Source organism: Sorex fumeus, unplaced genomic scaffold, assembly GCF_029834395.1.
Source record: "Sorex fumeus unplaced genomic scaffold, SorFum_2.1 ptg000044l, whole genome shotgun sequence".
Taxonomy (NCBI): Eukaryota; Metazoa; Chordata; class Mammalia; order Eulipotyphla; family Soricidae; genus Sorex; species Sorex fumeus.
Genome location: NW_026606101.1, coordinates 60,377,500 through 60,398,798, shown reverse-complemented (window position 1 = coordinate 60,398,798; position 21,299 = coordinate 60,377,500). Strand labels below are relative to the sequence as shown.

The 21,299-nt window shown below is 42.5% G+C and overlaps 1 protein-coding gene across 1 annotated transcript in view; it reads left to right on the top strand.

The window, feature by feature from the left end:
* The window catches only part of ATP13A4 (ATPase 13A4), a 158,174-nt gene that overhangs the window by 28,343 nt on the left and 108,532 nt on the right, over nucleotides 1-21,299 (top strand). Inside the window, exon 2 of the mRNA XM_056121961.1 lies at nucleotides 12,106-12,279. Within this exon, the coding sequence (XP_055977936.1) occupies nucleotides 12,106-12,279 (174 nt within the window). The remainder of the gene's footprint in view (nucleotides 1-12,105; nucleotides 12,280-21,299) is intronic.

Below are 21,299 nucleotides of genomic sequence, written 5' to 3'. Positions count from 1 at the left end.
CCTTCACCACTTTACATTTTCTACCACTAATGTCCCCAGTTTTCTCCTGCCAGCCTCCACAACCCAGTCTTCCTCTATGGCAGACACTTTTCTTTTTCTTGTTCTTTTCTTTTCTTTTTTCTCTCTCTCATTTTAGACATTGTAGTATGCAATACTGTTACTGAAAGGTGATCATTTATATCACTTTTAACTCCTTTCAGCACTCAGTTCTTGTCCAGAACGATCATTTTCAACTCTCATTGTCATAGTGCTCCCCTCGCTGTCCTAACTCCCCTCTCCTTCTGCTCCCCACTGCACCCCATTTGTGGCAGGCTTCCAAGCACTGACTAGTACTCCTGGCTCTTGTTGCTAGTCTTAATTTTTTTTTGAGCAAGGCAGGTTTCGATTGAATGAAACTTGCTTAGAAAGATGTAAGATTAGAGAGAGGAAATGTGTTGAAGAGTGATCACAGGCTTCTCCAGAGTAGAAGTAAGGAAGCAAAGAAACAGAAACAAGCAAGCAAGGGGTGTGTGTTCAAGGGAGAACACACACGGGCTTTAAGAGCGAACTGACACTATGCTGTTTTAACAGCTAAAAACGGAATTTTTCAGGCTGAAACCCTTCCGGTTGAAAGGGAAGTGTTAATGGGCCTACATGTGTGTAGCAGGTGGTTGGGAAGGACTTGAAGAAATAGTTCTGGGCTTTAGCCCAATGTCTGGCACATGGTGTAATTATTTGTAGGATTATCTGAAAATGGGATGGCCTTCCTTAGAAAGTAGGTTTTGCATCACTGGGGGTGTGGAGGTTTGATGTTGTGAAATATGAAGCAGCGTTTCATCCCTCATCCTTCCATATCTGATTTTGTGGCACTCCCTCTCTCATTTAAAAAATCTTTGGTTAAAGGCCGGAGAGATAGCTAGGAGAGAAGTGCACATAGTTTGTGTTCAGGAGACCCAGATATGAATCCTGGCACTACACAGTCCCCAGAGCACTGTTGAGAGTGACTCCTGAGTGAAGTGACAGGAGTAACTCACAAGTTTCTTCTAGGTGCTGCTCCAAATACGCACCCTTTAATCCTTGGTTATGTGTCAATAATACCCAGAGATAAAGACAAATATTTGACACTGCAACTTGTCAAGTTAAATTCTCCATTCCTCAAAGAGTGGAAACACAGCTTTGGAAGGCAACCATTATTTTTTCTCTGTTCATTCTGTGTGTTTTATTTGAGAATCCTCTTTATATCTCAGCTTTCATCTTTGAAAAATGATGCCAGGATATCTGCTCAGATTCCCCAGGTACTAATAGTCTATGGTTGACATCTTCTGGCCTCATATTTTGCCAGTCTAGTAATATTTCAATCGACTTCCATAAATGGAAATCCTTACAGTGTAATCGGAGCCATTCATTAACTTAAAAAATATTTATGTGTCTATAAAGTGCCAAGAAATGTTTCAGGCATCCAGCAGTGGCAAGACAGAACAATGATCTACTCTTGGTCAACTTAAGTTCTACTACACATCATTAAAAGAAAAAACAAGAAAGATATCAGAGAGATGTAAGGGCTCATAGAGATTAAAGGTGGGAAGAAATGCCAGAGAGTAGGTAAGGTGCCTTGCATGTGGCCATCCTGGGTCTGATCTCAGCACCACCTGAGCTCTGCCACAGGTGACCCTTGAACACAGAGCCAGGGGTGAGCCCTGAGCAGAGCTAGGGTTCCTGCTCCCTGACAAAGATAAATCAATGCATGGATAAATAAATAAAATGGAAGAAGAGATACAAGAATAAAAGCACACCTATCGTAGACTGTGCTCAGGGCAGCTGAGATCTAAATGAGAAAGAGACTGAACGTGTCAGGGTGTACTGAAGGACTAGCAGTCTAACTGACTTTTATCTAACTGAATCGGGAGAAGAAGGGCTGGCCTTTGAATGATACTTTGGCCACTGTCGCCCCACAGCATCCCCATCGGTTCCTTGAACTAGGTCCTTAAGCTTTATTTTATTTTATTTTTTTTTACATGGAGTAGTCATTTCCAGAAGACCTTCCACAGTCTAGGCTGGTAACACCTGGGATGAGCAAAGGAAACCCTGCTTGGTTAATGGTGGGTTGGCACTGAAACCCCAATAATGTCAGTTCTTACTGCTTATATAGACAGATTACAGGTGACAAATTAAGTGACAGATCCAGGTCTGGAACTTCAGCATTTGGTCTTTACTTACTTTATTAAAACACACACACACATAACACAATATATATGTATATATTATATGTAACACACATATGTGTGTTACATATATATGTTTAAATTCTACTACACATCATTAAAAAAATCAAAAAAGATATCATAGAGATGTAAGGTCTCATAGAGATTTAAAGTGGGAAGAAATGTCAGAGAGCAAGCGAGGTACCAATTATATATATATATTATAATACCAATAATATATTATATATTTAATGAATATATACCAATCATTGGGAAAGACGAGTAAGGAGAGGCTCCTAAAATCTTAGGGCTGGGATGAATGGAGACATTACTGGTGCCTGCTTGAGTAAATCGATTAACTATGGGATGACAGTGATACAGTGATACAGTGATACCAATACCAATAAATATATGTACATATTTATTGGCATTATTATAATACAATAATATATATTATATATGTGTCCTTATATACATATAAAATATACTGTCTTTAGGTCACCTCTGGTGGTACTCAGAGCTATAGTGAATATGCTCCAATTCTTTGAACCATCTCACCGGTCTCAGTATTTGGTCTGTTTGTGTGGTCTTTGCCCAATAATTATGCCTGGTGTGGGCTCTTTCTCTTGCATAGGGGGTAGGTTGCCTAGAGCAGTTCAGGGGAGGCACCCATGGGTGCTCTCTCTGGTTGGTCCAGCAGCCGTGAAAGAGAAGTTTGCATTTCAGCATCCCAGGCTTGCTTAGAAAGTGCCTCTTGCTCAAGAGCACCCGACCAACAGATTAGGAGGTTGCTGTCTGGCTCCTGGGTGGGGTCCTTGATGCCTTTTCCCCTGGCTTGGCAGTTTCAAGCTTGTGGAAACCTGTTCTGAGAGAACCTACGAACTTGTCTGGATGGCACATCCATTAGCTCAAATGGAAACAATGAGCAGGAGTTCAAGCCTTGTCCCTGTGACATATGCCAGATAAGCATATCAGAGTGAGGCAGGAATTTCTTGGTGAGAGGCAGACTCCCTGGGTGTAAGACTGGCTCTGGGGCCTGCTACCTGAGTGACACCGGTTCACGTTAACCTCCTTGATGCTTACTGACCTTATTTCCCAACACAGCTCGATTGCTTCTCTTCTAGGATTGTGTCGATTAAAGCAGAATATGGGGACTGGGAGGACATGTGTTTATGGTGGCTGGCACACAATGCAGTCAGTAGTCTTTACATGGACTCTGAGTTTGTGGGAGCTTCAGCTATAGCTGGCTAGATGATGGTCCACAGGGAGACTGTTAGCATCTGCTGTGAAGGGCTACTTTTCTGCCCATCACTGGATGTGACACGGAAGACCTTCCACAGTCTAGGCTGGCAGCATGCAGGTCGAGCAAAGGAAACCCTACTTAGTTAACTCTGGGTTGGCACTGAAACCCCAATACAACCAGTTCTTCCTGTGTCCGTGGGTAGATTCCTGCTTGGCTGGCACAGCCATGGGCCATGAACTCTGTCCCTGGCTTCACCTGTGACTTGAGGCACAAGAATCAGTCTGTGGGTAATAGAAAGAGAAAGATGAAGGTGCAGTTCTGGTGGTTCCAGCAAGAGAAGTTTGAAGAGGGTTTGCAACCCCTCTTTTGGATAACGACTTAATGGTGTAGTGTTCATGATCCAGAGGCTCAATGTGGCCCAAAGATGCACTATCTGGGTGCACGTGACTGGGTACATTTTAACATCACATTAGGCTTCCATCCTCCAAGACAATGCTTCTTATGGGGTTCACTGGTAAAATCAAATGGGGTGTATGGCATGAGCCCAGATGACCAACTGGTAGGACAGGTGGAGTACAGGAAGAAAACAAGTTCCGAAGAGGGTCAGGGTGGGAAGAACTTTGAGAAATGCTGCTTGAGGGCATTAGATGACTTAAAGAGGAAGGTCCTTTGAAAAACACCCCTAGTTTCTGGTTGTCCTTTCGTTCACTTTCTTTCTTTTTTTGTCTTCTTCATGCAACCCTTCAACCACCCTCCTGTCCCAACTCCTGAGACACTAGTAATTCTCTCCTAGTGTACCTTAAGGAACAATTCTCCTAAAAAGTTTTTCCAGGGGCCAAAGAGACAGTACAGCAGGTAGGGCGCTTGCCTTGCATGTGGCTCACTCAGGTTTGATTCCTGGCATCTCATATGATCCCTTGAGTACTGAGTGCAGAGCTAGGAATAACTCCTGAGCATCACTGGGTGTGCCCCCCTTCAAAACAAAAACCCCCAAACAAACACAAAAGACCTTTTCCTAATGATCATCTCAGTAGGAGAACTGTCATTTGAACCAATTTGTGTCCCTACTCCTCCTGTTTTTCATATTCCATTTCTTTAAAAATGGAATATTTCTGTCCTGAATTACAGCTAGTTTTGAAATTCATCTCTGTGTCCATGTCAGGCGTCGAAGGTGAGAAATTTAACTCTAGCCCAGCCCACTTGTTAACTCTAGCTCAGCCCACCTGTTGCTGTAATAGGCTAATGGGTTGGAGCTCTACGAATGGCAGCAGAAGTCCCTGAAGACTCTATGCTGGGGGCCGGAGAGATAGCACAGTGGGTAGGGCGTTTGCCTTGCACACAGCCAACCCAGGTTCAATCCCCAGCATCCCATAAGGTCCCCCAGCACCACCAGGAATAATTCCTGAGTGCAGAGCCAGGAGTAACCCCTGAGCATCACTGAGTGTGACACAACTCTGGGCTGGAGATGTGCACTCCTAAACCTTTTTGTGAGCAGTCCCTAGGTTGTGGGACCTGAAGCCTGACACCGTTGTCATGGCAATCAAGTGTCAAGAAAACCAGGAGTCAACCACCAGAGAGGTGACAGCTTCAAGCTAGAAATGAGAGATGAATGAGGTTTCTACACTGCATTTCCAAAGGAGTTGCCTGCACCACCCTTCCCGCCCCCCTCCCCGCACACACTTTACTTCTAAGGGTTCTCTGAAAACTCACACTTGCTGCCGACTTAAGAGAAATCATCATGGTTCAAGAAAAATGGGACTCAGCTGTTAAGAAGGCACTGTTGGAAGGTATTTCTTTGTTCACAACTTTTTTTTTCTTGTCATATAACAGAGTGAGACAAAAAGCACACCTGAAGGTCTTTTGGGAAAAGACCCTTTGATTTAAGGGTAGAAATTTGACTTCTAAAGACTTTGGTCCTTCTAAACCAAGGTTTGTGTCTGACTTTCTCTGAGATAGGCAGTTGGTGAAGCAGTCTTATTTTCAGCATTTTGTTACTAGAGATAGACTGCCAAGAGTAAGAAAGAGAAAAATGAAAGCACTTGTTCAAAAGCCTGACACTGGAGACTAATTTGAGTGCAATACCAATGATGAGATAAATGGACATTCCTTTGTGACTTAATGACAAAAACACAGGGCTTTGGTATCTGGGGGTTACTTATGCTTCTTCTGTCTCCTGTCTGACCCCAGCGGACTGGTTTTGCTTTGAGAGTATTCAAGAGAAAAGTACACTTGAATTTATTGAGCAAGAACAGGGACAACGAGGACTTATTAATTTCTAGTGCCTGCCTTCTGCCTTTCCATCCTTTTCACTTCAGTGCGATCACTCATTCATTTATTCATTTGTTCAGCAAATATTTACTGATTATCCATTGCGTCTGCACAAGGGATTAGATGCTGGGTAACAATATCATAGGAAGCGAATTCCAATACATCCTAAGTTTACAGAATTTAAAGCATGCTGTAGGAAACAGAAAAGAGGAACAACTTGGAGCGCAAGCCAAAAATCTGAGATGCAAGTAACAAATTCTGAAAAGTATTACAATGAGCATATGAGACCAGAGCTGATTACTTGAGGAGACTAAATAAGCCCTCTCAGAGATGGAGATATTTAAAGCTGACTTCAGGTGTGGAGGCCACTGTGGGGTTGTAAGATAAAGTCAGGAGTTAAGGACTTGGCCTGTCCTGTGGCTGGGCCAGAGGAGTTGTGGTGGGGTTGGGGACCAGGATTGACTCTAGCAGATACAGACCACACTGCAGGACATTTTCCTTCCTCTCTTCACACCTCTGTGTTCTCAGCTACCAAATGAGTCACTGGTTTTTTTTTCTTTTATAAAAAATATTTATTATTATTTAATTGAGTCACCATGAGATACACAGTTACAAAGCTGTTCATGACCAGGTTTCAATCATACAATGATTCAACACCATTCCTCCACCATGGTACATTTCTATCAACAATGACCCCCTGCGTTCCCTAGCCTGCCTCTATGGCAGGCACCTTCCTTCTCTCTCTCTCTTTCTCTCTCTCTCTCACTCTCTCTCCTTTTGGGCATTATGGTTTGCAATACAGATACTGAGAGGTTATCATGTTCATTCCTTTACCTACTTTCAGCACGTGGTTCTTATCCAGAGTGATCATTTCCAATTGTCTTTGCCAACATGACTGGTTTCCATGGTCATTTTGGCCTTGAAGAGTAAATCCTTTTTAGCTATAAGTTTCTTTCTTTAAAAAATTAGCTAATTTATTATTTGTTTATTCTGTTATAAAAAACTTTATTTTTTGAAAGATTTTTTAGAATCACTGTTTGGGATCTTGCATTTTATAATACTGTCAATAATGAACTCTCGTACACATAATTCCATCACCACACCCATCACCAGTATACTCAAGAATTAAATAAAGGACTATTTATTTAATTGCTGTGAGCTATTCCTGGCCATATTGAATTGGGGTAACGCTGTTCTACATTTTGAATGTTCAGTTTCATTCCTGGCCTCCACCACCAGTTGCTGCTAGAGCCTCTCTCCCAGTTAAGAGGGACTAAAAATGCTCCCAGCTATCTCAAATCTCCCCATGGGGAGCAAAATCTCCCTTGTTTGAGCCCACTGGTCAGCAGGGTGAGGCTGGAACTATAATATGTGGACTGGCGAAAGATGAGACACATGGCCTCAGCTCCGGGGAAAGAAAGAACCCAAAGGGTGTTTATTTTCTTTTTCCTAAAGTTTTTCTTTTCTTAGGTGTCCACAATGATATTATTCACATCCTTAGTTCCTGCCATCCTTTCATTATTTTCCCACACTGTTGCATTAGCTTATTTAGTGATTTAATTAGTTTTATATGGCAAAGCAATCACACATGATAACCTTATGTTAAGATTCTCAAGGTGCTTGGGGGTTATTCCTGGGACTCAAACCCAGGGTTCTTAGTGCAAAGCAGGTGTTCCCGCCCTTTGGGCCATTTTGATGTTCTTCCTGAGAACTTCTTTCACTAGACTTTCTGTTACCAAGTTACCCAAGGGGTTGCTGGAGTCTACATGTGTGTAGTGCTGAATAAGACCCTCTTGTGTGAACAGCGCATGGTGCTTTGGTCTCCACTCTGTATTGGATTAATTCCTGTTTAATTGTACTTGCCTTTTAATGCTCTCCAACAGCTGATACTCTGCAGACCTGGTGACTGTTCTTGGAAACATTAGTCTGACTGTACTGATGGTTCAACGCAAGGATCCGGGGCTGCATTATTGCTTGAGCCCTGCAGGGCTGAGAATTATTCTTGGCACCCTAGTGATATTCAGGGATTATCAGACTCAGCCTCAAGCAAGTTATATGATGTGGCCCTTGCATTATCTCTCCAGGACCTCTGAGGCTGTTTCTTAGGGCACAAGAATCTGTGCATAGTATTGTCACAATGTCTTATTTACTTCAAAGACAAGTTAGAAATCATTATTTTTATTTAAAAATTGATAGAACAAAGTTTTAAGAAATACCAACTGATAAGAAACGTATTTAGCTATCTAGAGGAAGATTTTTGGTTTAAGATTTCCAGATGAAGTTATTTTGGTTGAGGATGCATCACTTGATTCTAGCAGATTTACCAACTTCTAGGATGCTTAAAAACTTGTCCCTTAGGACCAAAGAATGGTAAGCAAGGAATTAATGAGGCAGAAATTTTAGTAGGATGTGAAATGGGGATAAGTAGCGATTGGGTCCAGTTAGCAAAATTTATGATAAAAAATTAAACTTAAGGGTGGAAGATTTCTCTTCACACCCCAAATTTGGCAAGTAAGGAGAATGTGATCATTTTAGAGAGGTAAACTTTCAAATAAAGAATAATCTACATTTTTAAATATTTATAAAGCCAGACAAAAAATGTTCAAAGCCCTCTTCCAGAGGATAATGATTCAATAATTGGACTGTAATCTGATGGAGTGAATTGATATGTTTAAATCGTGTCAGTTCAGGGTGAGAGATGGTCAGGGAAGATTCCAGGACCTGTTTTTAAACTCTGCAAATATATGACTCCATCAGCGGGACAGCCAGAGCTGGGTAGAGGGAATTGCTGGGGAAAGAACAACCCAACCTTCCTGCACGGCTGATGGGACAGTTCCATCTATATCTCCCACATTGCACCCTAACCCCTGAACTCTGACTAAGTTGTGCCTTCTCTGGCTCTGGGGTCCTGCTGGAGTCACTGGGACTAGAAACCTGAGACCTTCTCTCAGGATTGGGTAGGGTCCCTGGATTCAGCCACTCCCTTCTTCTAATCTCCTTCATCTGCATTTTCTTACACGTGGGTCTTTCCACCATTCTTCATGAAGTGCTTCCTACCTAGGTTCAAGCAGTAAGTTCAAGGGCTGAGTGTCAATTCTGCTACCCCGTATGAATCCACTAGTAGGATTTTATCTAGACTTTGGGAATTGTCAGCATCTTTAAGAAGAAGTTCACATGTATGTTCGCTGTGCCTTGTTTTCTGGGTAGAGGGTCTCTAGATTTTTAGGGATATAGACAGAGTTGGTTCAAACCTTTGACTTCTTGTACAGAATAGGAAGGAATCCTGGGTATCTGGAAGCCAATGATTAAGCCCTTGGTGATACCAAGGATCTAAATACTCAAAGATAAAGGGAGAACTGGTTTGAGTAGGAGGTACCTAAAGAAAGGGACAATGTGCTATTCCGGAATGCACATAGACTGCCACCAGTGTACTATTCTTTTGGCATTTTCTCCATATTATTTTATTTGGATCATTGATTTCTTTTTGTGGGTGGTAAGTGTGCTCAGAGTGTGGTGTAGCAAGTGAAATTTCCTCAAGCGTATTTGGGAACATAGAAGTATTATATGATGTAGGAAGTTGGCACAAGTTGACAATAAACAGTACCATGATATTTTTTTGCAATATTAAGCCTGATATGTACTATCAGTCTCTGCAGTGTAAGCCAGTTTATTTCAACTAGCTTCAGCAAGCAATAATCAAGCACTCCTTGTCGACATTATTTTAGCTCTTCTATAAAAACGTTGGCGATAGATGCTAGGTTATGAACAAGTCACTGTGACGCTAGGTACTGTCTATGGGCCTGAGAACAGACAGGTTTTACAGTAGCACTGGACTAACAGCTGTATGTAGGTTTGCCTGAGACAATTCTCGAACTATCCTTATTATTACTGTGTTGTTATTAACAGCACCCTATTTAGACAACAATTTATAAGGTTACCCCTCTCTATAAGCCTTTCCTTGTTCTAACCTTTTAAATCTGTGTATCTGTATCTCTTCCCATTAAATTAATTAGCTCCTCCAGGCTAGAGACACTATCATTTATCTCTGTGTTTAATACATGCCTGATATTTGGAGGACACTTAAAAAACTTTTGTTAAACTGAACTAAAGTTCAAGAAAAAAAAATGAAGATGTGCCTGGTAGTAGTAGAGGCAGTGGAGACAGTAAGTACTTAAATAGCACTTACACTAACTCACTTATACTAACTCATTTCAGTGCCACAAAAGTATCCAGAGAGATAGATAGGCACTATGACTATCCCTATGTCAGAGAAGACAATAGAAGGAATCAACAGATGGAATAAAGTGCTTAAGGCCACACCCAGCAAGTTGCAGAACAAGACTTAGAATACAAAGTACCTTGTTCTGAAGAATGTGTTTTTAACCCAGTTTACTCTACTTCCTCTTGATCTGAGCCACGTTAGCCAGTGCAAAGAATGCCCATAACTTTGTGGAATAGAGCTCTGGGGCTGAGGTCAGAAATTTAAAGGTTGATTTTTCATCTGCTCCTGTACTTTTTTTTTCCTTAAATTTTTATTAGTGAAACACCATGAGGTACAGTTGTAGACTTACAAATTTTTGTACTTGGGTTTCAGTTATACAATGATCGAATACCCATCCCTCCACCAGTGCCCATTCTCCACCACCACCAGTCCCAGTATCCCTCCCACCCCCATTCTCCCCATCCCCCATCCCACCCTACCACTGTGGCAGGGCATTCCCTTTTGTTGTCTCTCTCCTTTTGAGTGCTGTGGTTTGCAAAAGAGATATTGAGTGGCAGTCTTGTTCGGACTATAGTTTACTCTCATCACGCATTTCCCATCCTGAGAGAAACCTCCCAACACCCTTTATTTGGTGCTCCCTTCTCTATCTGAGCTGCCTTTTCCCCTAGCGTGTGCGGCTGTCCTCAAAGCCGTGGAATAATCCGCCTGGTACTTATCTCGGCTCTTTTTGGGTGTTAGTCTCCTATTTTGTTACTTTATGTTACCCAGATGAATGCATTCTTTCTATGTCTATCCCTCTCTTTCTGACTCATTTCACTTAGCATGATACTTTCCATGTAGTACCACTTGTATGTAAATTTCATGACTTCATCCTTTCTGACAGCTACATAGTATTCCATTGTGTAGATGTTCCAAAGCTTCTTTAACCAGTCATCTGTTCTTCGGCACTCAGGTTTTTTCCAGATTCTAACTATTGTAAACAGTGCTGCAATGAACAGACAACTGCAGATGTCGCTTCAACTATACTTTTTTGCCTCTCCGGAGTATATTCCCAGGAGTGGTATTGCTGGGTCAAATGGGATGCTCCTGTACTTTCTTGGAAGGAATAAACAGATTATAGATTTATTAGAGGGAAAACACTTGCCATGCTTTTATTTACATATAGGATCTTATAAGGTAGACCTCTTAAAACACATAGAAGGTGTACAAAAATTGACTTCCACCAAATAAATATAAGTAGACTTAAACCAGTCTCTGTGGGTTCCCCCTTTAGTATAAAATTCTTTGTTATCGAAAAAGAGGGGCAGGAGGGTGAAATGCGTAACTCTGCCCCAAACTCTCAAAGTCAAGTTGTCATCTTCTGCATCATCAAAACCTGAATCCGAACTCACGGCTTGCTTGTGTTTAGCTCCTTCCTCCAACCCCAGCCCTGGGAGTCATTGGTTGCTGCCTCATCTAGTCTTCCTGGGTTTTGCTTGGTCATATCTGTAATGACTGTGAATTAAATTCAAGAATGGAGGCCAATACACTTGGATGTAAAGCAAAAGTAAAGGCCCTCCCATTGTTCATCGATTTGCTCGAGCGGGCCCAGTAAGGTCTCCATTGGAGATTTTGTTGTTACTGTGTTTGGCATATCGAATACATCACGGGTGGCTTGCCAGGCTCTGTTGTGTGGGCGAGATACTCTTGGTAGCTTGCCGGTCTCCCCGAGAGGGGTGGAGGAATCGAACTTGGGTCAGCCATGTTGGTTGCGTGCAAGGCAAACACCCTACCGCTGTGCTATCGGATGTAGATTACAGCAACAGAATTTCTAGAGACTTCTTAAGTCTGAGAACTGTCATTCGATTTCATCTTTGTTATTGCTTTTACCTCAGTCTATCATTTATGAAATTGGGGATGCTTGAGGAACATCATGTAACATAGCACCTCGCACCGTGGTACAACCAGATGCCCAAATTGCAGACATCAAAGGATTTCCCAGTTAGTGTATGATTTCTTCTGGGTCTGGATCTTGCCTTAGACTATCAAGGATCCTTCCATTCTCTCCAGCCCTCTGGCTGTGTCCTTCCTTTATTCTCTTCCATTTCTTCACATTCTCCCTTAGTTTTATCACTCAAATCACAATGTGTTTGTTGTGTTTGTTTGTTGTTTATTGTTAACTCATACTGAGAGTCATTTTGGTTTTATCCCAGGAGATGTTTGGCTACCGGACTCAAGGATGCCGGAAAACCCTCTGCCTTGCTGGATCCATCTTCTCCTTTGGGATTCTCCCCTTGGTACTGTACTGGAGACCTGCTTGGCATGTGTGGGCCAACTGTGTCCCATGCTCATTGCAAGAAGCAGACACTGTGTTGCTGAGGACAACAGTAAGTGTGCACCTGATTGGGAACTTGGAAGCCTTTTCCTCCTAGATGTTGTTTTAGGGAATGACTATGGAGAGGATGTTCCACCAAAAATATGTCAAGTGGAGGCTCCTGCCTCCTAGTCCAGCACGGCTTTGCAGTTAATTATGACTGTATAGGTAAGATGTGGTTTGGGTGAGAACTACTTCACAGGATATTCCTCTGAAAGTTTGGCAAATATCAGAACAGGGAATAAGCAGGTTAATAACCAATAAATAATAGATTCTATTACATAGGTAGGGACACACTTCCCGCCAAGCCTTCCCTCTGTGTCTTGACATAGCTGTGTCTGTCTCATTGCCTCCATTCAAATGATTCCCGAGGATGGTGGGGAAGAAGATGGGAAGTAAGTCAACGGGAAGCAATCTCTCCCTGCTCATTGGATGCAAACGTGAAACTCCCATTTAGAATGCAAGGTTTTTAAAAAATGCAGCCATTTGTACTTACATCAGTATGCATCAAAGTTCTTTTCAACTTTCCCGTATGGTACTTGTTGACTATCGGTCTCGTGCCAGTATTTAGCCTTAGATGGCAAGCTCCCTGTGACATATTCAATATGCCAGACACAGTAACAACAAAGTCTCCAATGGAGACGTTACTAGGCCCGCTCGAGCAAATCGATGATCAATGGGAGGGCCTTTACTTTTACTTTTACAGTATGCATATGTCCTTTCAAATGAATGCTTTTGTGATTTGGGGCTAGGTTCCAAATCCGGATGTGGAATGACTGAATTATATCTTAGGGGGGAATGGTCTGGATTTGTCAACGTGTCACAAGTTTAATTATTACTCTTGGACATTTGGGACATCTTTTTGATGTGTCCTGATAGAGAAGGGAGGGAGATTTATTTAGGGAGCTTGATGGGACATAAACACTTAGGGAAGACCATTGATTTGTGAACTTTCATAATCTCCATGTGAACTCAAAGGCTTATGATTATTCTTATTAGTTGGAGTGAAAGAGGATGCCAAAAAAGTATTTAGGTCTATCCTGCAAGTGCATCCATTTTTCCTTGAGATCTCAGTGGTCAATTTTTCTGCTGCAACAGAAATAACCTCTGAATAAAAACAAATTGTTTTCTGTCTATCAGAGTGTATCACCAGGCTCTTCGGATCTGAGGGCATCGGGTTGGTTGACCTGGCAGAAGGAACTGATAAGAATAACAGGAAATTAGTGTGGTGTAGCCAGATAAGGCAGGAAAATGAAAAGACGGACAGGGAAGCAGGCAAAAAGAAAGTGAAGAGGGAGCTAGAAAAAGAAAAAAGTCTATTAACAAAAGAAATTAAAAAATATCAGCAAACAGGAAAAGAGAGTGCATTTTGGTATTTGGAGTTAAAACTTTTCACCTCTGATCTTTAGACGGGCTAAACCTGGGGATTGTTTCATGATATATATATATTTTTAATCGAATCACTGTAAGATACACAGTTACAAAGCTGTTCATGATTGAGTTTCAGTCATACAATGATCCAACACCCAATCCTCCATCAGTGTCCATTTCCCACCACCAACGACCAGTTTCCTTCCTGAGCCCTCTGCCCCCAGCTTGCCTCTATGACTCTATGGCAGGTACCTCCCTGCCAACTCTCTCTCATTGCATGGTATTTTAAGTCATTGATTTGTCCATTTGGATTCACTAAAGTAACTTGTTTTTTCTTGGACTGGTGTAGAGATGAGGTCCTGGATATGAAAGTCATTAACAGAAAGCTTTATTTTAAGACTTTATTTATCTTTGAGATTTGGAGTTATGCCTAACAGTACTCAGGGGATAATTTTGGCTGTGCTCAGGAGTGACCTTTAGTGGTGCTCTTGGGACCACATATGATGCTAAAATTTGAACCAAGGTCAAGCCACCCACCACAGACAAATGCAAGGCCTTATCTCCTGTTTATTTCTCTGGTCCCAGCCGCAAGTTTTAAGATGCAGCAGTGGGCCTGAGAGACGGCTCACAGGTTGAGTACCTCGTTTCTGCCACCTCTCCCTACCCCCTTGAGCACTGTTGGGTGAGGCTCCCCCTAAAATAAAATCAATAAGTAAAACGTGTTCACAAAGCAAGATCCTTTTGACTGATGAATGGATTGATTGAGTGTGTTGTGTGATTGTTCAAACAATAGGTCCAGGAGCTGACTACATAGAAGGGCTCCCCGTCCACCAGCTGGTCTTGTGTATAATCTCCCCCCTAGCTAATCTTGTGTCTTCTACTTATTGGTCCGGAAACTTAGCATCTACTTCCAGGACTGGAGACAAGGGGAAGTGTCTTGTACCTGGGAATCTTTATGTGCAATCAGGTCATCTCTCCAAGTTGCGCGGGGTCAGTTTTGCAACTGGCCGGAGAGAAAAAGGTTCCGAAAAGCATTGGGGCCTCACGTCCCTGTCCTCCTTCCTTCCTCCTTTCTCAGTTCTTTGAAAGTTTGTTCCTTCCAGCTCCATTTTTCACTGCCCTCTGCAACTAATCAGAGCAATCTAACTCTGCTTCAGTCTTGCTTTTTTCATCTTGATTTCAACTTTAATTTTTAATTGCCTGCTCTTGTGTGTCATTTTAAATGGATTTGCTATGCCAGACTCTCCAAATAAATGAGATTCTAAATTAGTCTTTATGTAATTAGACAAGAACTCAATTATTTCAAACATTCTTACTATCTAAGCCTTAGATAGAAATAAGCACCTATAATTTAAAAGTCGGCTGCCCTTTTTTTCCCCTTTTTCTTTGCATTAAAGTGACTCCTTAAACAAGATTTTATTTGAATTTTATTATAATGGGCTGGAAAGATTTGCCATGAAAAAGGGTTGGAAGACTCCTACTTGAAAAAGTGTTGTTTATCTGTTTTCCATGTTATTAGAAGATCAGTGCTTGGTATTTATCATCAGTCTCTCACTGCTAAGATGATAGATCATTATCACAGACACTGATTAGTCATTTCGTAACATTAAAAAAAGAGCCACAATGTAGTGAGCCCAAATCTTTAGCACCTAGTTTATTTTTCAGCCTCCCTTCTCTTATGTAGCACCCGTTAGACTGAGGTCTTTCTGAAAGAATATAGTTGCATTTTTATTTTATAATTTTTTTCTAAAGTTTATTCTTTCCCACATATATGTTTTTTAGGTCACACCCAGCAGGGTTCAGGTGTTACTCCTGACTCTGTGCTCAGGGGTTATTCCTGGTGGGACTTTGAGGACCATTTGGAATGCCTGGGACTGAACTTGGGTGGGCAGCGTGCAAGGCAAGCGCCCTACTCACTGTAGTATTTCTCTTGCTCTGATCCTCTTATAATTTTTACAAGTGGAATTTTATTTTTTTTACTCATCTCCTTTTGAATTTTAAATAATATCTAGCAATGTCATGTTTCTATGCAAATAAAATGATTTGCATTCATTGGTATTTTGAATTATTTATTTATTTTTAATTTAATTTTATTTTTTTGATAAGTTTTATTTGATCACCATGAGATACAGTTACAAACTTGCATGATTACGTTTTATTCATACAATGATCGCACACTCATCCCTCCACCAGTGCACATTTTCTGCCACCATTGTTCCCAGTGTCCTTCCCGCCATCTTTGTCCCAACCCACTCCCTGCCTCTGTGGCAGGTACAATCCTTCTTACTCACTCTCTAATTTGGGGTGTTATGATTTACAGATACTAAGAGGCCATCATGTTTGGTCCTTGGTCTACTTTCAGCACATATCTCCCATCCTGGGTGATCCCTTCAATCATCATTTACTTAGTAGTCTCTTCTCTATCCCAACTACCTTTTCTCCCAGCATGTAGGACTGGCTTCTAAACCGTGGTGTAATCCTCCTGGCCTTTGTCTCTACTGTCGTTAGGTGTTTGTCTCATATTATGCTACTTTATTGAATTTTTTATTTTAAACTTTATTAGTTTATAAATGAACTTTCAGATTTATGGAAACAATAGTTTTAGTTTATCTTTCATCCAGTTCTTTTCAGTGTTACCATCCTGAATCAATGCAGTATAATTTCATAACCAGAATATTTGTATTGGTGCAACCCATTCAGCTATTCAACTCTCATGCGTGCAGTATGCTGTGGTGTGTGTGTATGCATGTGTGTGCGTATGTATGTATATGTGTGTGTGTGAGTGTGTGTGTATGTACGCGCACATTCAATGCAGCATGATGACATATGTCAGTGTGTGTACCAGCACCACAGTCAGGATACAGACTAGGTCCACTTTGTGCCACACTTTTTATTGATTTAATTTCAGGGTAGAGCAGCTCTCAGTTGGTGCTCAGAGGAGCCCAGGCCCATTCCTGGCAATCTGGCAGGTAGATTAGTCCTAGGGCTTGTGATGTGCTGCTGCTCCGGTTTTGCATTGCTGGGAGCCACCAGTATCACACCCGATGGGCATTTTGAGTTTAGATGCTCAAGATGATTTCCTGTTTTCATCTTTATTATCAATACCAATGCATTTATTTTCCATCACTGGCATTGTATGCCGCTTCATTGTTAAAACAAAAACCCCATGGTGTGTGTGTGTGTGTGTGTGTGTGTGTGTGTGTGTGTGTGTGTGTAGAGAACTCCTTGATGATTGGTTAGGCTTTCCACTGGGCATTTTGTTTCAATGGGAGGGGAGACGTCTGATGACAAGAAGCAGAAAAAATGTTATGAGGAAATTTAAATGTGCTACAGTTTGGTCTTAAGTGGTCATTTTGGTCTTAAGTGATAATTAAAAAGGAACACTCGTTTGCTGAAATCACTAATCTGTACACTTAAAATGTTTGATTTTAGTCATATGGATATTATATTACAATGCATTCGTTTTTAGCATACCACCTGAAAAAAATTTCTGATCTAAAAGGTCGATAAGAATTGAAAGGTGCAGAGGGGCGCACTGGGAGTGACTCAGGTAAAGGGAGAATGTGGACAAAGAGCCTGAACCTGAGCTTTCTGACTCTCCAGGTCCAGGGGTATCGCCCTCGAGGTTGGATTTCTCTGTATAATATTTTTCTTCAATTAGGTCATGAGATTTTTGAAGACTTTGATCTGGATTATTTTTTATTTCTTATATAACACTCTTGGTAGCTTGCTGGGCTCTCTGAGAGGGGCGGAGGAATTGAACATGGGTCGGCCGCGTGCATCTAACCCTCATGGCAAAGCCTGGCAAGCTCCCCCTGACTACTCGATATGTTAAAAACAGTAACAACAAGTCTCACAATGGAGACGTTCCTGGGCCCACTCAAGCAAATCGATGAACAACGGGAGGACAGTGACAGTGACAGTGACAGCGACAGCGACAGATATAAAACAACCAGGACCAAGACTGTTGCTCAACATTCTTCAATTCACTTAGATAAGTAGTATTGAGTCTGTAATGAATGGGCCCCAGTCTCCTACCAGTACTTTATTACAAATTTATTAAAGCAAAATGTTATAGATAATTCGTCGATTGCCTCGAGCAGGCCCCAGTAACGTCTCTTTCATCCTAGCCCTGAGATTATATTCAAGGCTCTTTAGGAGAATGAGACCCATCATTGTTACTGGTATTTGGCATATTTGGTACGCCACGGGGAGTTTGCCAGACTCTGCCCTGTGGGCAGGCTACATTCGATAGCCTGCAAGTTTGTCCAAAGTAGGAATGAGATAATAAGATGTCATGAAAAGATGTCCTGATAAGATGTCATTCGCGGCCGCGCAGTTCCAGGAGCTGGATTTTATAGTCTCTGAGTCTTGGCCGTTGATGGGATTACACGGCGCCAGGGGGCCAGGTGGTGGGTGTGACCCCCGCCTACTGGAATTTGGAGGATCTGGGTGGAGGATGCTCGACTCCAATCCGAGTAGGCTTGGAGATCTCGGCCCTGGAACCCGCGTGGCTTTGTCCCTCTGCCAGTACCTTCATGTGTGTGGAGAGTGGTCTCAGCATGGTGGTGGCTGGTCCTGGAGGTCTTCGGCTGCCGGAGCTTTTATATAGATAAAAAAGCAAGAGATGGCAGTATTATGTTTTTTGGGGGGTGGTGGTGATGGGGTTTGGGCCACATCTAGTCCACCATGTTCATAGGTGTAGTCATTGGCATCGAAACTGCTGGCATCAAGGCAGTTTACCTTCTGTACTATCTCTTGGTCCCCAGTTTGAAGCTACATGCGCTCTTTTGAATCCCGTTCTTCCATCTTCCTTTATTCCTTTCTCAGTCAAAAATGTCTGAGATCCCGAGGGCTAGCCTCTGATTTCATATTAAAACATAGTTAGAGGTAATTATTCCCCTTCCTTCCTTCCTTCCTTCCTTCCTTTCTTCCTTCCTTCCTTCCTTCCTTCCTTCCTTCCTTCCTTCCTTCCTTCCTTTCTCTTTCTCTCTTTCTGTTTTTTTCTTTGTTTCTTTTCTCTTTCTTCCATTCTTTCATCCTTCCTGCCCTCCCTCCTTCCCTCCTTCCCTCCCTCCTTCCCTCTCTCCTTCCCCACTCCCTCTCTCCCTCCTTCCTTCCTTCTTTCCTTCCTTCCTTCCTTCCTTCCTTCCTTCCTTCCTTCCTTCCTTCCTTCCCTCCCTCCCTCCCTCCCTCTCTCCCTCCTTCCTTCCCTCCTTCCTTCCTTCCTTCCTTCCTTCCTTCCTTCTTTCTCTCTCTCTTTCTTTCTGTTTCTCTCCCTTCCTCCCTCCGTCCTTCCCTCCGTCCCTCCCTCCGTCCCTCCCTCCCTCCCTCCCTCCCTCCCTCCCTCCTTCACTCCTTCCTTCCTTCTCTCCTTCCCTCCTTCCTTCCTTCCTTCCTTCCCTTCCTTCCTTCCTTCCTTCCTTCCTTCCTTCCTTCCTTCCCTCCCTCCCTCCCTCCCTCCCTCCCTCCCTTCCTTCCTTCCTTCCTATGCTTGGGGCAACATATGTGGGAAGATACAACCCCCAAAATCAAACTGGGCTTTGCCACATGCTTTACCCCCATAGTAGTTTTTGGCTGCGATTTACAACCTTTTTGTCGTTGTTGTTGTAAAAGGTTGTAACTTATAACATGTTGCATATGGCACTGGAGCCAGTGCTTGCCCAGTGAAGCTCAGCTGTATGGGGTGCCCCTTCCCATAGGGGTCTGGCTTGTCAGGGGGAGTTGCTTGTTTCCTCCAGCACCCCAGGAAAGTCCTAGGGAAGGAATGGATTGGGAATTCTCCTTTGTCTGATAAAAGAGTCAGAGAACTGACTGTCTTGTCCCCAAATTAAAAAAATATATATGTTTTCATGCATGTTGTCTCATTTGGACCTTCCTGGTAGAGATGGCTTAGCTTATATGAAAAACTGGGGCAAGAATAGTATCTGCATTATTTTTGGAGTGACTCAATGAGTTGGCATGTGATAGTGCTGAGAGAAAAGCAGTGTCTTGATGGACACACTCTATGTGCTGTAGACTAGAAATACTTTTGCCAAACATGCTTACTGGGGGAAGATACAGAGGAGTGGCTTCTGCTTGAACACAGACAAGGAGCGAGTCTCAGTGGGAACTTGATTAGGGATTTGAAGATCTGGCACAAGGAATTGGAGAACATAAGTCAGTCATGGCAACTCTCTGGTCTGTGCCCAGCTACACACAGCCTTCTGCTCGGTGCGTACTTACTGCAAACCATTTCAAAGGTGGGCACAAGGCACTAGAATCAGTGCGTACTCAGAGCAATCAACTGTTACAAGATTCCCCTTCCTCTGGGACACCTGCCCTTACAGGGAGTGTTACTTGCTCCCAGCTCTTCAGGGAAGTCCTAGGGATGGGCTGGACTGGGAATTCTCCTTTGTCTTGCTGAAAGAACCAGAGGCCTGACACTCTTGTCCTAAAGAATTTGTAGTCAGAACCGTATTTGGCCTTGAGGAGGACCCAGGTTTTGGGAAAGTTGTTTAACTGGTTCTGAGTTAAATTTATAGGTTGGACTTCTTTTTTGTTGTTGTTTTTGTTTTTGTAGGGGCTTATACCCCACAGTGCTCAGGGCTTACTCCTGGCTTTGCATTCAGGAATCACTTCAGGCAGTGGTTCCTGATCACTTCTGGCTTGGCAGATCTTATGGGGTTCCAGGAATTGAACCAGGGTGCAAAACAAACACTCTACCTGCTGAACCAGAGCAAGAGTACAGCAGGAAGGGTCTCTGTCTTGCATGCGGCTGACCCAGGGGTCAAGTCCAGTTATTATTTGATCTCTCATGGGCCTTAGTCCTGTTTACTAAGCAAATGCAATAAACAGAATGTATGTTTGCCCCAAACTAACGAACCAACAAATAACCCCCTACCCCACTTCACACCTAATTGTAGTGTTGGGGAGATATTCAAGGGACTGGCAGAGTATGGAGGAACCCCATGTTTGATTCCTGGCACTATCTGGTTCCCCCCAGCACTGCTGGTTATGGTCCCAAACCTAAAAGCTGCACAGTACATCTCCATATACCGTAGACAGTGTATTTCTCCCTCTTTCGTAACTACAAACACAAAAATGGAGAACAAATTCTTCCCCCAAACACATCTGGAGTTGTTGGGGACTTCATTTATTTTTGCTTACAAACGTTTCTGTGTCTAACTTCTTTGTTTTGGCCACTTGCCCTACCGACCTTTTTTTGGTTCATCTGTCTTGAGATTAACAAGACAATTATTAATGAGGGACTCCCGTACTCAACTCTCTCTCCATCTTGGGGCCAGAGAGAGACCGTACAGCAGGCAAGGCAGTTTTCTTTGCCAGGAGTGATGCCTGAGCATAGCAAACAAACAAACATATTAATAATAACAAAAGATTTCATCTCTGTATTCTATAACTAAATCTTACATTCTAGCTAATGCCAGCTTTTTCCAACTAATAAAAACTTTGGAAATGTAAGGCCAAGGTACAAAGATTATCAATTGGTTTGGCCAAGAGCAGGAATGAGAAAGTGAAGAAACAGATACTGATATGTAGAGAGAATATCTTGCCAAATTATGTTTATAAAGGTAGTGTGTGTGATTTTTTTTGTCGTGGTTGAGAAATGTAAGCTATTGTTATTTTATCAATAATCTTCTAAGTTACCTAGATGGAGTTGAG